This window comes from Pleurodeles waltl, chromosome 7 (assembly GCF_031143425.1).
Source record: "Pleurodeles waltl isolate 20211129_DDA chromosome 7, aPleWal1.hap1.20221129, whole genome shotgun sequence".
Classification (NCBI taxonomy): Eukaryota; Metazoa; Chordata; class Amphibia; order Caudata; family Salamandridae; genus Pleurodeles; species Pleurodeles waltl.
In genome coordinates, this window is record NC_090446.1 from 422,751,890 (window position 1) to 422,764,787 (window position 12,898).

The window sequence follows — 12,898 nt, forward strand, 5'->3', positions numbered from 1 at the left end:
CAAGGGGCGACCTCCTGGACCTTCCTGGGCCCTGGCAGCACCCAAAATCCTCAACCGCGACTCTTCTTGCGGTCTTTCTGCGTGGAAACAACTCTGCATCCTCCAGCACGCCGTGGGAAATCTTCTGACAAAAGGAAAAGTTCCTGGCACCTTCCATTGTTGCAGAATCTTCGGCTTCTTCCACCCGGAGGCAGCCCTTTTGCACCTTCATCCGTGGTTTAGTGGGCTCCTGCCCCCCGGACACTTGCGTGACTCTTGGACTTGGTCCCCTTCCTTTACAGGTCCTCAGGTCCAGGAATCCGTCTTCAAAGTTTTGCAGTCAGTTGTTGTCCTTGCAGAATCGCCGATCTTGTATTTACTGTCTTTCTGGGGTAGTAGGGTAACTTTACTACTACTTTTCAGAGTCTTGGGGTGGGGTATCTTGGACACTATTAGTGTTTTTTTACATTCCCAGCGACCCTCTACACACTACACTAGGCCTGGGGTCCATTCGTGGTTCGCATTCCACTTTTGGAGTATATGGTTTGTGTTGCCCCCTAGGCCTATTTCTCCCTATTGTATTCTATTGTAATTCTACATTGTTTACACTACTTTTCTAACTGTTACTTACCTGATTTTGGTTTGTGTGTATATATTTTGTGTATATTACTAACCTCCTAAGGGAGTATATCCTTTGAGATACTTTTGGCATATTGTCACTAAAATAAAGTACCTTTATTTTTAGTAACTCTGAGTATTGTGTTTTCTCATGATATAGTGCTATATGATATAAGTGGTATAGTAGGAGCTTTGCATGTCTCCTAGTTCAGCCTAAGCTGCTCTGCTATAGCTACCTCTATCAGCCTCAGCTGCTAGAACACCTCCAATCTACTAATAAGGGATAACTGGACCTGGCTGTAGGAAAGTACCATCTTGCCTGGCATGTTACCCCCATTTTTCACTGTATGTATGTAGTTTTAGCCCTTGTGTCACTGGGATCCTGCCAGGCAGGACCCCAGTGCTCATAGTATGTGCCCTGTATGTGTACCCTGTGTGGTGCCTAACTGAGAACCAGAACCTCAGTGTTTATGCTCTCTCTACTTTACAAATTGTCACTAACAGGCTAGGGACCAATTTCACCAATTCACATTGCCATACTGGAACACCCTTATAATTCCCTAGCATATGGTACTGAGGTACCCAGGGTATTGGGGTTCCAGGAGATCCCTATGGGCTGCAGCATTTCTTTTGCCACCCATAGGGAGCTCTGACTATTCTTACACAGGCCTGCCAGTGCAGCCTGAGTGAAATAACGTCCACGTTATTTCACAGCCATTTATCACTGCACTTAAGTAACTTATAAGTCACCTATATGTCTAACCTTCACCTGGTGAAGGTTGGTTGCAAAGTTACTTAGTGTGTGGGCACCCTGGCACTAGCCAAGGTGCTTCCACATTGTTCAGGGCAAATTCCCCCGACTTTGTGAGTGCGGGGACACCATTTCACGTGTGCACTATAAATAGGTCACTACCTATGTATAGTGTCACAATGGTAACTCCGAACATGGCCATGTAACATGTCTAAGATCATAGAATTGTCACCCCAATGCCACTCTGGCATTGGGGAGACAATTCCATGATCCTCCGGGTCTCTAGCACAGAACCCGGGTACTGCCAAACTGCCTTTCCGGGGTCTCCACTGCAGCTGCTGCTGCTGCCAACCCCTCAGACAGGTTTCTGCCCTCCTGGGGTCCAGGCAGCCCTGGCCCAGGAAGGCAGAACAAAGGATTTCCTCTGAGAGAGGGTGTGACACCCTCTCCCTTTGGAAATAGGTGTGATGGCTGGGGAGGAGTAGCCTCCCCCAGCCTCTGGAAATACTTTGATGGGCACAGATGCTGCCCATCGCTGCATAAGCCAGTCTACCCGGTTTAGGGATTCCCCCAGCCCTGCTCTGGCGCGAAACTGGACAAAGGAAAGGGGAGTGACCACTACCCTGACCTGCACCTCCCAGGGGAGGTGCCCAGAGCTACTCCAGTGTGCCCCAGACCTCTGCCATCTTGGAAATAAAGGTGTTGCTGGCACACTGGACTGCTCTGAGTGGCCAGCGCCAGCAGGTGACGTCAGAGACTCCTTCTGATAGGCTCTTACCTCTCTTAGTAGCCAATCCTCCTTCCTAGGTAGCCAAACCTCCTTTTCTGGCTATTTAGGGTCTCTGCTTTGGGGAATTCTTCAGATAACAAATGCAAGAGCTCACCAGAGTTCCTCTGCATCTCCCTCTTCGACTTCTACCAAGGATCGACCGCTGACTGCTCCAGGACGCCTGCAAAACCGCAACAAAGTAGCAAGACGACTACCAGCAACATTGTAGCGCCTCATCCTGCCGGCTTTCTCGACTGTTTCCAGGTGGTGCATGCTCTGGGGGTAGCCTGCCTTCACCCTGCACCAGAAGCTCCGAAGAAATCTCCAGTGGGTCGACGGAATCTTCCCCCTGCTAACGCAGGCACCAAAAGACTGCATCATCGGTCCTCCGGGTCCCCTCTCATCCTGACGAGCGTGGTCCCTGGAACACAGCCACTCTGTCCAAGTGACTCCCACAGTCCAGTGACTCTTCAGTCCAAGTTTGGTTGAAGTTAGTCCTTGCCTCCCCACTCTAGACTACAAAGCTGTGTACTGCGTGATTTGCAGCTGCTCCGGCTCCTGTGCACTCTTCCATGATTTCCTTCGTACACAGCCTAGCCTGGGTCCCCAGCACTTCGTCCTGCAGTGCATAACCCGCTGAGTTGGCCTCCGACGTAGTGGGACCCTCCTTTGTAACTTCGTGTGGACTCCGGATCACTATTCTTCTAAGTGCCTGTTGGGGTACTTCTGTGGGTGCTGCCTGCTTCTGTGAGGGCTCTCTGAGTTGCTGAGCGCCCCCTCTGTCTCCTTCTCCAAAAGGCGACATCCTGGTCCTTCCTGGTCCTCAGCAGCACCCAAAAACCTCTACTGCGACCCTTGCAGCTAGCAAGGCTTGTTTGCGGTCTTTCTACGTGGGAACACCTCTGCAAGCTTCATCGCGATGTGGGACACCTGTCTTCCAAAGGAGAAGTTCCTAGTTCTCTTCTTTCTTGCAGAACTCCAATCTTCTTCCATCTGGAGGCAGCTTCCTTGCACCTTCATCCAGGGTTTCCTGGGCTCCTGCCCCCCCCCCCCGGACACTGTCACGACTATTGGACTTGGTCCCCTTGCCTTGCAGGTCCTCAGGTCGGGAAATCCGTTGTCAGTGCACTGCTGGGGTTTGTTGTTCTTGCAGAATCCCCCTATCACGACTATTGTGCTCTTTTGGGGTAGTAGGTGTACTTTACTCCTACTTTTCAGGGTCTTGGGGTGGGGTATCTGGGACACCCTGACTGTTTTCTTACAGTCCCAGCGACCCTCTACAAGCTCACATAAGTCTGGGGTCCATTCGTGGTTCGCATTCCACTTTTGGAGTATATGGTTTGTGTTGCCCCTATACCTATGCTTGCCTATTGCAACCTATTGTAGATCTACACTGTTTGCATTACTTTTCTGACTCTTACTTACCTGATTTTGGTTTGTGTACATATAATTTGTGTATATTACTTACCTTCTTACTGAGGGTACTCACTGAGATACTTGTGGCATATTGTCATAAAAATAAAGTACCTTTGTTTTTAGTAACTCTTTGTATTGTGTTTTCTTATGATATTGTGCATATGACACCAGTGGTATAGTAGGAGCTTTGCATGTCTCCTAGTTCAGCCTAAGCTGCTTTGCCATAGCTACCTTCTATCAGCCTAAGCTGCTAGAAACACCTCTTCTACACTAATAAGGGATAACTGGACCTAGCACAAGGTGTAAGTACCTTTGGTACCCACTACAAGCCAGGCCAGCCTCCTACACAGGGTAGCCATAAAGAGTATGCGGTCTGGGAGTTTGTCAAACACAAACTCCACAGTTCCATAATGGCTACACTGAAATCTGGGAAGTTTGGTATCAAACTTCTCAGCACAATAAATCAACACGGATGCCTGTGTGGGATTTATTGAAAAATGCACACAGAGGGCATCTTAGAGATGCCCCCTGTATACCAGTCCAAATGCTAGTGTTAGGCTGGACCAGTTCCTGCCAGCCTGCCACATCCAGACAGGTTTCTGGCCACATGGGGTCAGTGCCTTTGTCACTCTGTGGCCAGGAACAAAGCCTGCACTGGGTGGAGGTGCTTCTCACCTCCCCCTGCAGGAACTGTAACACCTGGCGGTGAGTCTCAAAGGCTCAAGCCTGGTGTTACAGAATCCCAGGGTACTCCAGCTAGTGGAGATGCCCACCCCTGCGGACACAGCCCCCACTTTGGCAGCAAGTCCAGAGGAGATAATGAGAAAAACAAGGAGGAGCCTCCCATCAGTCAGGACAGCCCTTAAGGTGTCCAGAGCTGAGGTGACTCCTGCCTTAAGAAATCCTCCATCTTGTTTGGGAGGATTCCACCAACAGGATTAGGGATGTGCCTCCTTCCCCTCAGGGAGGAGGCACAAAGAGGGTGTAGCCACCCTCCAGAACAATAGCCATTGGCTACTGCCCCCCAGACCTAAACACACCCCTAAATTGAGAATTTGGGGGCGACCCTGAACCCAAGAATTCAGATTCCTGCAACCTGAAGAAAGAAGGACTGCTGACCTGAAAGCCCCGCAGAGACGACGGAGACAAATGACTTGGCCCCAGCCCTACCAGCCTGTCTCCAGACTCAAGGAACCTGCACAGCGACGTATCCAGCGGGACCAGTGACCTCTGAGGATTCAGAGGACTGACCTGCACCTAAAGGACCAATAACTTCCTGAGGACAGCGGCTCTGGCCAAATACAGCAACCAAGAAACCAACTTTAAAGAGATTCTCGCCTCACTCCGGAAGCATGAGTCTTCACCCTCTGCATCCAACGCCCCCAGCGCGAGTTCAGGAGAACCAAAACCGCAGAGAGGACTCCCAGACGACTCCAGCGACGTGGACACCCTGAGTCAACCTCTCTGCACCCCCACAGCGACGCCTGCAGAGAGGATCCAGAGGCTCCCCCTGGCCATGAATGCCCGGTAACAAAGGAACCCGACACCTGGACAGAGCACTGCACCCGCAGCTCCCCAGAACCGAGAGGAACCAACCACTGATGCAGGAGTGACCAGCAGGCGGCCCTCATTGTAGTCGTCCAGTCAGTGGCTGGCCCGAGAAGCCCCTATGCCCTGCCAGCATCACCAGAGTGACGTCCCTCCATTGTTCCAAACACAAAACCTGACACCTACTTGGGCCACCCCTGTGCCGCTGAGGGTGTATTTTGTGTGCCTGTGGGTGTCCCCCCCAGTGCTCTACAAAACCCCCCTGGTCTGCTCCCCAAGGACGCAGGTATTTACCTGCTAGCAGACTGGAACCGGAGAACCCCAGTTCTCCATAGGTGCCTATGGTATTTGGGCCCTATTTTAACCTCTGCACCTGACCGGCACTGTGTTGCTGGTGCTGGGCGTTTGGGGTTGACTTGAACCCCCAACGGTGGGCTGCCTACGCCCAGGAGACTGAACTTGTAAGTGCTTTACACACCTGAGAAACTATTACTTACCTCCCCCAGGAACTGTTGATTTTTGCACTGTCCACTTTCAAAATAGCCTATTGACATTTTTGCCAAAACTGTGCACATTACTGTTTAAATTCAAAGTTCCATACTTACCTGTGTGAAGTACATTACAATTTATGTACTTATCTAAATTCTGAATCTTGTGGTTCTAAAATAAATTAAGAAAATAATATTTTTCTATATAAAAACCTATTGGCCTGGAGTTAAGTCTTTGAGTGTGTGTTCTCAGTTATTGTCTGTGTGTACAACAAATGCTTAACACTACCCTCTGATAAGCCTAGTGCTCGACCACATTACCACAAAATAGAGCATTAGTATGATCTAATTTTGCCACGATCAACCTCTAAGGGGAACCCTTGGACTCTGTGCACACTATCTCTCACTTCGAAATAGTATATACAGAGCCAACTTCCTACAGGCTCACATTCCAATCCCATGTATTTTAACTGTATTCTGCAGCTACAGCCCCAGATATTTCTCTTCGTATCAACTCTGTCACCCCTGCTTCTCTATTCCACATTAATGTGGTTTTAAAGCTGTAATCTTGTTTACTATTTTCTGGATATCTTTAAAAATAAACATTTAAAAAATGCTCTGCTCCATAAACTGTTGTGGTTTGCTTTCACATAGAAGACTACATAGCACACAGAGAGGGGCTGGGCATCAGGAGTACAAGTGTCGCTAGAGGGAGTAACCATTTTTTTCCCTCTGCATGTGGTTGTGTGAAAAGAGTGGGGTGTAAGTCTGCTATGTATGCGGGGGACTTCAGTCTTCCAGTGGTGATGGAGATACTCACTCTTGGTGATGGCTGCTGTAAGGGTGGTCTTGCCATGATCCACATGCCCGATGGTGCCAATGTTCAGGTGAGGCTTGTCCCGCTGATATGTTTTCTTTGCTTCCACAGCATATTGCCGCAGTAGTACAGAGCAAAAAGCTGCTGGCTGGGCAAGATGATTCTGAAAGTTTAAAATATACACACTTGAAGTCAGGTGATAATGGAATCTTTTTACACAGTCAGAATACATATGGTGAACAAGTGTTTTTTCAGCCACGCACTGCTCAACCTCATTAACTCAGATTTTCCCAGATTATGAGATACAAGGAATGTCTCCCCCGACTCCCTAAAAAAATAAATCATCAGAATGTATCAATGTGTTTGTTGTTAAACATATGGTGTCTAGGAAATTTCTAAAAATAAACACTGATCCAAGGAGCAATAGAATCCAAGTTACTGCATGCAGTTTAATGAAGCCGGGAACCACTTTGCCTGAGTTGCACAAGCCTGTGTAAATCCTGACTCTTCTGTGCCAGATCCTGCAAATCAAGTTTAGCGTTGTCATGTATCTTTCACTTGCGTCTCAGGTATCCACATTCATTCAAACTCTGTGCTGGGGCTGTCGAAGCTTGTGCAACCCTCTAGATTTGAAGCCATGCCGTTTCACTTTTTCTGCACAGCTCTACAGATTATAGCACATTCCAATGCATGTCTGCACAGCCCTATAAAGTATGTGTCTTAGTTCAATCAGGGCACTGCATCCTGTAAGATCATTTGCCTGAGATCTTTACAACCATACAGGTTTCATGCCAATACTGGATGGTCCATTATGCGGAGTCTCCTTTATTGAGCTTCCCAAAAACAGTCACAATTTCACAACAGCAAAAGAATCAACTATCAATCACACATTCTAATCCTTCTGAAACGCAGCCTTTTTTGAGCCAATTCTCAGGTGATAAGTCATTTTTTACCTTTGCTCTTCATTTACAGCATTTCTGTGGGTGGTTGACAGATCTTAACAAATGTCTGATTAACATCCTTGTACGAAAAAGGACTGTTTCATATGCCATTGGAGGTAGTTTTGATTCAAAGTTCTTGCGTGTTAGATAAGGCACATGAAATCCGTGTTTTAAACAGCTTAAAGTTTGGCAATAGTATGCTGAGATGGCATGTCATAGGGTTAGGTTACAAGAAGTCTAGAAAACGTTTATTAGCTAGTAGATCATTCTTTCCAAGATGACGGATGGCTCTGGGTTAGGTGACCTTTTGTGAGTGCTGTCTGGGGTTGGTGCAGGGATAAGAGTTCAAGCAGGGCTGCAGCACCCGCAGGAGACTTCTTTACGCTTACACACCAGAAGTCTTGTTGGAGGTGGTGTGTTAGGGCTGCCAGTGTATTCTGATGCACACATGGAGCACCAGTTAAGGTTATGCCGGCACAGAAAGCGCTGGCTAGAGCATGCTTTGATATGTGCTCCTGAGAGTAGATTTCAGCAGAAAGTAAAGGAAAGAATTAAGGCCATGTGTGTAAATCATCATTCTTAAGGTTGATAGTGGCCATTTTAGAACAATTCATTTACAGTTTTAGAAGATGACAGTTATCAAATTTAGTGCCTCTTCATGAGAGGAATCATCAAAGTCATTTTTTTTTTTTTTAATACTCAACTGAGAACTTTAGGTGAGTGCAGCTTAGGATGGAGCTATCTTCATCAAAAAGTGGATTGGCAACAGAGGAGTTGCCAAATTGACAAATCTGATTGCATTAGTTTTAGGATGGCTGCCAAAAAGCCCTGAGGGCAGCCTTTGTGAGTAAGCCATGAAAGAAAAGAGTGTGAGGCGGGAGGTGCAAGTAGAGTTTCCAGAGGATATTTTTTTTCCCTTACAAGATTCACACAGGGAAGGAAGGAAACAGAAGACAATGGATAACAGAAGAAAGCTGGGGTCCAGTCTGTTCCCTGTTAAGAAGAATTCAGTTATCGAAGTGTTGTCTAACAACCACTATTTGTTAAGAACAAAGCAGAAAGTGTTTTCTGCAAAAAGAGGTTTACTGTTTAGTTCAAGATCTGCCTGCAGGTGCTAGGAAGGCTATTGTTGGCAGATGCTTACTAGATGAGGTAAATGAAAAAAATACAAGGCCCCCTTTCAGAGTCGGAGTATGATTTCTGAAAGATGTATTAATCTTGCATGATTCAGATAATTTAGAGGATGGTAATATCAAACGTTGCATGGATGATGACGGGAATAAAATGGCGATTTTAAGCATTCCCCAGGGCAGAGAGATTTTGTTACCTCAGAGGTATATATCAACCATCAATCAAAATCAAGAGATTGGTAGCCTTTCGACCACGTGCTAAGATATTTACATTGTAACATAAGGAAGCCTCTGAAGGCAGAGGAAATAAATAAATTGAGGACGGAGTATTCGAGATCTATGGCGCAAGACAGTTTGACAAACCCCACATTTAGACTCAATTGAAAAGTACATGATAAAATTGGGAAAGTACCCAAAAACGGTTTAGAAGAGTCTCTCAGCGTATGTGAAGACAAGCAACTGGTGTTACTGATACAGTGGTGTGAACCTTTGACATGAATGAAGAAGCTATTATGAAAGGTATCTAGGTGGATACTGAGTGTCTCATTGGTAGAACACAGAGAACCACGCTTGCTATGGAAATATTAACATCGCAATTTCAGCAGAAAAGTGAAAATCCATCCTAATCAGGTTATATCCTAACTTATTGGGAATGGTCTTGGTCGAGGGCTATTCTAAGGCCCAGAATTATTTGCTTGGTGACGATTTTCTATAGGGGTTGGGAAAATAAGCTGCAACTTTCATACATTTGTACATGTCCAGAATGCTACGAAGAATGTTTCTGGCAGGAGTGTTTTTGTTATGCAGGTAGGTAGGGAGTTGGCTTTCCAGGTCGAAGCCAACATACATCTCCAAGGTTCTATCAGGGACAATAATATTATTACAAAGGAAAAGGAAAGTCTAGGGACTTTCAAGCTGCCACTGTATTCTACACTCAGAGAGGAAGAGGGGGGTACGACAAGGAGTAACTGGAGTGCAGAACCAGGATTAGAAGATACATCGGGAGAGAGCTATCCTCCCTGTCAGTTGCATCAACGTATGGTAGAAGGACATTTGAGTTTGTACAGACAAGGAAGAAGATCATGTCAGAACCATGTATTCTGCTGGCTTTTATGAGCTACAAAGTACAGTTTAAAGAGGAAATGGAGCAGGCAAGGTTTCCACAGCAGATTCAATTTTCACAAGAAAGGATATTGGTCAAGCAAGATTCCAAAAGTGTAAAGAAGGGAGCCTTAGAAGAAACTGTGGAAGGATAGCTGGAATGCTTGCACTGAAAAATTTACGTTACAAATATTATCATGTAGCATTACATAAGAAAGAATGAAAATAAGTGACATGGCTTTGCTCGAATTAACACTGCTTTATTTTTGGTGATTTTCTATAATCAGTATCTCATAGTGGTCAACCAACATGTGTTTCGCCCCCCTAGTGTAGTGCAGCTGTGAGGTTCTTTCAAGGCCTAAGGAAAAATGACCTGCTGAGAGGGTGGTCACTGAAGCATATGGTTTATTGCGGAGGTCTGAGTTTTAGGGTGCAGGTTCCTGTGTGTGAGGACACCCCTGCATGAGCAGAGGTGTCCTTACGAAATCCAGTTCCAATGCACTGGACTTTGTGAGTGCGGGGAAGCCATTTTACCCCTGTACTGGCCACAGGCCACTACCGGTGGTCCAGGTACATAATGGTAACTCCGGACCTACGCATGTTTGGTATCACACATGTTGGAATCATACCCCAGTACCAATGCCACTACTGGTGGCATGATTCCATGTCCTCTGGGGGCTCCTTAGAGGACCCCCCAGTATTGGTCCTACCAATCTTCCAGGGTTTGGGGGCAGCCCAAGCTGCTGCAACCCCTCAGACAGGTTTCTGCCCGCCTGCTGTTTGACCAGCTCAAGCAGGGGAAAGCAGAACAAAAGATTTCCTGTGCGAGAGGAAGTCAACACCCTCTCCCTTTGAAATAGGTGCTATATGGCTGTGGGGGGGGGGGGGGGGGGGGGTTTGCCTCCCCACGCCACCGGCTTGCTTTAAAGGGCACACTTGGTGTGCCCTCCTTGCACAAGCCGGTTTGCACCACTCCAGGGACCCAAAGTCACTGATCTGGCACGAAACCACACAAAGGAAAGGGGAGTGATCACTCCCCTGTCCATCACCTGGTGGTGCCCAGAGCTCCTCAAGTTGGCCACTTGATTCTGCCATTTTGGAAACAAGATGTGCAGAAGTGCCTGGGAGCATCTGGTTGGTCAGGACAGGTACTACTTCAGTGACCCCCTCTGATCGGTTGTCACCCTGCAGAGTAACCAAGCCCCCTGTTCAGGCTATTTAGGGACTCCCTTGCAGGTGGTTCCCCAGATTAGGAATGCAAGACTCCAGCAGGACTGCTCTGCTTCAACCTCTTCTGCTCCTGGCCACCAGACCTGCTGCTGGACTTCATAGGAGCCAAACAAGCCTGCAACTCCCAAGACAACCTCGCCTTGCAACATTGTTTCTTCGGCTCCTTCCAGTAATTGCAACATTTCCACGTCCGTGCATCCTCTGGGGTTGGCAAGACTTCAGCTGCACCAAAGAAGCAAGAAGTAATCTCCCTTGGAGTGAAGGAGTAACTCCCTTGCATCCGCAGGCACCTAAGGCAAACAACATCTGGCTGCTGGCGTCTGCTCTCCACAGGAACTGTGTGGATCCTCCAACACAGGTTGTGGTCTTGAGTGGTCCTCTCTGCCCATCTTGGGAAACAGTGAGCTCTTGCCTCTCCTTGCAGGACAGTACCCTTATGCACCGCGACTCTTGAAGCACCCAAGGCTTGTTGACTTCTACTCCAAGGGATCGTCAGGCTCCAAGTAGCCTCAGCCACTTCATCTTTGCAAGGACAGTCTCTCATCTGCTGCTCCAGCGACGTGGGACTCCTCGTTAGGTGTGCTGACTGGGCCTCACTGCAACTTACTGTACCTGCTGCCAGTGGGTTGCCTGTGTGGGCTGTTACTGCTTCTCCTGGCTCTTCCGACTGCTGAGGGACAGTCCTGACTCCCCTCCAAGGGTTGAGTCCCCGGGACCTTGCTGGCCCTCTCCTTCCCTGCAAATCCTCATCTGCCCAGATCTGCATTTGCCAAGGCTTGTTGGTGGTCCTCCTGACCACTGACCATCTGCGACCCGCCGTAGGATATCATCTGCATGACTCCAAGGACCTCCCTGCAGCTCCTGTGCTCCACAGCTGATCTTCATCTTCCTTCGTCGACCCGGATCTTCATTCACAGGAGGGAGGGTAGTGACTCCTGCTCCACTTGGACACTCCTGTGTGGACTGGACTCTGTCCCCTTCTCTTGCAGGCCCTCTACTTCCAGAATCCACCATTGGGTTTCACTGGAGTGGTCCAAGTCTTGCGATCTTCCTTTTTCAAGTCCCCTAGTCAGTCTTTGGGAAGACCAGGTAACTTACCTCTGCTCTCCTGGTCACTGGGGGGGGTCACCTAGGTACTCAGCTCTTGAGGTCCAGAGTTCTCCCAGTTCCCTCCCAACTATTCCACATCCTTGGATGAGGGACCTAACTTTGCATTCTACTATTTTAGTATACGGTTTGGTCCCCCTATAGGGCCCTAGCTATTTTCTATTATTTCTTGCCAATGCTTGTGGTTTTTCCACTCTAATTCCTAATACTTATTGTGTATACAAGTATATATATATATATATATATATATATATATATATATATATATATATATATATATATATATATATATATATATATATATATATATATATATATATGGAAAATGTCACTTACCCAGTGTACATCTGTTTGTGGCATGAAGTGCTGCAGATTCACATGCTATGCATAGCTCTTCCGACATCTAGTGTTGGCCTCGTACTGTTACAAGTTGTTTTTCTTCGAAGAAGTCTTTTTGGAGTCACGGGATTGAGTGACTCCTCCTCTCGGTTACAGTGCGCATGGGCATCGGCTCCACTCTTAGATTGTTTTCCCGCAAAGGGTGAAGAAAGGAGTGATAGAATATAAGAATACAAAGAGAAGTCCATACAAATGTAAATAAATGTATATACATATGTACAAATGTTAGAAACTTAAACGACTACAGGCTTCTGGGGAGGAGGGAGGGTGCATGTGAATCTGCAGCAATACATGCCACGAACAGATGTACACTGGGTAAGTGACATTTTCCGTTCAATGACATGTGTAGCTGCAGATAGACATGCTATGCATAGACTACAAAACAGTTAGTTCTCCCCCAAAGAAAGCAGTGGCTAGCCTGTAGGAGTTGAAGTTGTTTGAAATAGATTTCTTAACACAGCTTGGCCTACAGTGGGGCTTCCTGCTGTGAAAAAAGCATCAAAACAGTAGTGTTTTGTAAATGTATGAGGAGTTGACCATGTGGCTGCTTTACATATATCAACCACTGGTATGTTTCCTAAAAATCCCATTGACGCACCTTTCT

General features: G+C 47.1%; 1 protein-coding gene across 1 annotated transcript in view; it reads right to left on the bottom strand.

Moving 5' to 3' along the window:
• Nucleotides 1–12,898, bottom strand: part of TUFM (Tu translation elongation factor, mitochondrial) — a 430,712-nt gene that overhangs the window by 381,016 nt on the left and 36,798 nt on the right. Inside the window, exon 3 of the mRNA XM_069243925.1 lies at nucleotides 6,390–6,549. Within this exon, the coding sequence (XP_069100026.1) occupies nucleotides 6,390–6,549 (160 nt within the window). The remainder of the gene's footprint in view (nucleotides 1–6,389; nucleotides 6,550–12,898) is intronic.